The 2,461-nt window shown below is 53.1% G+C and overlaps 1 protein-coding gene across 1 annotated transcript; it reads right to left on the bottom strand.

Moving 5' to 3' along the window:
* Window positions 1–30: 30 nt before the first annotated feature.
* On the bottom strand, window positions 31–625 carry LOC116465699 (interferon-induced transmembrane protein 1-like). The gene has a single exon (XM_032754321.2). The coding sequence runs from the start codon at window positions 430–432 to the stop codon at window positions 103–105; it is 330 nt and encodes a 109-aa protein (XP_032610212.1). The 5' UTR covers window positions 433–625; the 3' UTR covers window positions 31–102.
* Between the last annotated feature and the right edge of the window lie 1,836 nt (window positions 626–2,461).

Here is a 2,461-nt window from a genome sequence, read left to right as displayed (position 1 = left end):
GGGGACAGACTCTGAGCCAGCCAGCCTCCTGGAGCCTCCTCCTAGACCTGCACCGGGCAGATTCCCCAAGCCACACACACACACAGATCACACAGACAAAGCTCATGACGTGGGCACACACGGGATAGAGGTGCACACAAACTCACACTCACAGGGACACACAAGCCCCCACCCCAGGCAGCATCTGGGCAGGTGGAGCCCCAGGCTCACCGGCACCCCCTGGATTTCCCCCGGGGCCATACGCACCTTCACGGAGTAGGCGTATGCTATGAAGCCCAGGCAGCACCAGTTCAAGAAGAGGGTGTTGAACAGGGACCAGACGACATGGTCGGGCACGGAGGTCTCGCTGTGGATGTTGATCACGGTGGACCTTGGAAGGATGGTGCTGGGGGGTGCCCCCAGCACAGCCACCTCGTGCTCCTCCTTGTGCATCTTCTGGCTTTGGGGAAGGAAGTGTTGAGTGAAGGTTTGAGAAGTGTGGTTTTCCGCGTGGAGCGAAGGGCCGCTGTGGTGTCCGGATGCTGGGACGGTGCTGAGTGAGCCCCCTTTCCCCTGTTGTTTCAGTTTCTCAGAAGTGTGTGTTTCTCTTAAGTTTCTATTTCCTGCTGTTTGTAAATTGGTGAATTAGCTGGGGACCAATGGGGTGTGGTATAAATTCCTAAGGATCAAATTACTTTATGGCAGGGTGGGAGGAATGGCTGAAGGTTAAGGGGAGGGGCTTCCTCATCAGAAACTCAAGTCAGGACTAGTGACTTCCTAAGTGTTGGGTTTAGGGGACCCTGGGGATTTTACCCAGGCTTGGGTTCTGTCCACCCCAGGCCAGCAAGTGCAGGACCTCACTGTCCCGGTTCAGGGCCCCTGCCAGGCCCCCACTGGGGCCTTCACACTCCAGGTGCCAGGACAATCCCCACAAAGCCCTCACCTCACTTGTCACAGGCCTCTCTCCTGAAATCCTTTCTCTTTCCTCAGGCTGCAGTCTTGCTCTGTGCGGGTTTGGGGGCTAAACCTCCCAGTGTCTCCTGGTGCAGGTCAGAGGCCTGGTGGCCAAAGTTTCCTGCCCCAAAGCAGCCCTCCAGGCCCAGGAACGGGGACTCTGGGGAGAACTGACTCCCCAGAGGGGAGTGTGTTGAGACACAGGGAAGATTCCAGGGCCTGTGGGGGGAGCTTCGGAGCACAGGGCACACATGTGCCACCCCCTACCTCCTGGGTCCCAGCATTTCCCATGGCTTTGGTTGGGGTGAGTGCTGGATGACCTAGGTGTTGGGTCCTAGCCATGTGGGAGAGACCTGGAGGGTTGGCAAAGCCAAGTCTGGGGCTGTCAGGCCTGGGTGCCCCTTCACAGGGATGGGGAATCTGAGTGACAGGAGGGAGCCCTCAGGCACAAGGATCGTGAATTACGAATTGCAAATTACATAAAGGAAAAATCAGAGCCCAAAGGTGGGCCTGCAATTATTAATATAATGTCCTGAAGTTCTCTTTCTGCTTTCTTTTCTGCCTGCTTTAAGTCTGCTGTTACTTTTCTACAGAGATAAAATCCACTGTTTGCATCCATTTCTTTTTATTGTTTGTATAAACCAGTGAATTTGTATTACTATCTCATGGCTGGAGTTCTGAAGTAAAAGCCATACTTTTGCTTGAGTGTGTATGTGTGTATATGTGCACATACACATATTTCGTTACGGGTTTTTGGCCACAAGTTACCAAATTTAGCTTAAACTTAAAGAGTACTCATAAATTAAATAATAAGCCTAAATGCTTTTCAGGTTCATGTGACTTAAGTAGAATCTTTAATAAGCTAGCTTTAAAATCACTGGTAACATTAGAAATTGTAGCAGGACGAGCCACAGACAAAACCCTCAGACATCGAGTTGAGGAAAGAAAGGGCTTTATTTGGCTAGGAGCATCAGCTCTGAAACCATCAGCCCCTCCCTACCCACTGCAGCTGAAAAAAAAAAGAGCTAGCCCTCGCCCTTGCTTGGAGTCACTGCTGGGCCTCCCCAAATCGCACACCAACCCCCCCCAACCTCCACCCACCCCTCAACAGGCCCCCGCCAGCCCCAACCACATCCCAGGCCACTTAGACCAAACTATGGCTGGGTCCCGGCAAGCCAGGGGTGGATGTGGATGGAGCCTGCTCTGAGACATTGAGGGCTGCCTAAACAAACTCCCCACAAGGCTTTGTGACCTCCTATCAAAGGCCACACATCACTGCGGAGTGGGGTGGGGCTTGAATTTCCTGTGGAAGGTATTCTGGAAGCTTATTTAAACCATGGGCGGTTTAGGGAGGAAGAAACTGCAGGGCACAAGAGGGAGACAGGATTCTGAGGGGCAGGCATGGAACTGAAACCCCACCTTTGCAAAAGTCATAACTGAGAATATGGTGACAGTGAAGGAGGCCTGACCCTCACCGACTCCGCCTGGTTCCTAACCTCCAAGCGGTCCTTGCTCATCCCTGGGCTTA

Source organism: Hylobates moloch, unplaced genomic scaffold, assembly GCF_009828535.3.
Source record: "Hylobates moloch isolate HMO894 unplaced genomic scaffold, HMol_V3 SCAFFOLD_8390, whole genome shotgun sequence".
Lineage (NCBI taxonomy): Eukaryota > Metazoa > Chordata > Mammalia > Primates > Hylobatidae > Hylobates > Hylobates moloch.
This window is presented reverse-complemented; position numbering and strand designations above follow the sequence as displayed.

What these genes read in the sequence shown, in the direction of transcription:
- LOC116465699 (XM_032754321.2), bottom strand. Translation starts at nt 432, where the DNA reads ATGCACAAGGAGGAGCACGAGGTGGCTGTGCTGGGGGCACCCCCCAGC.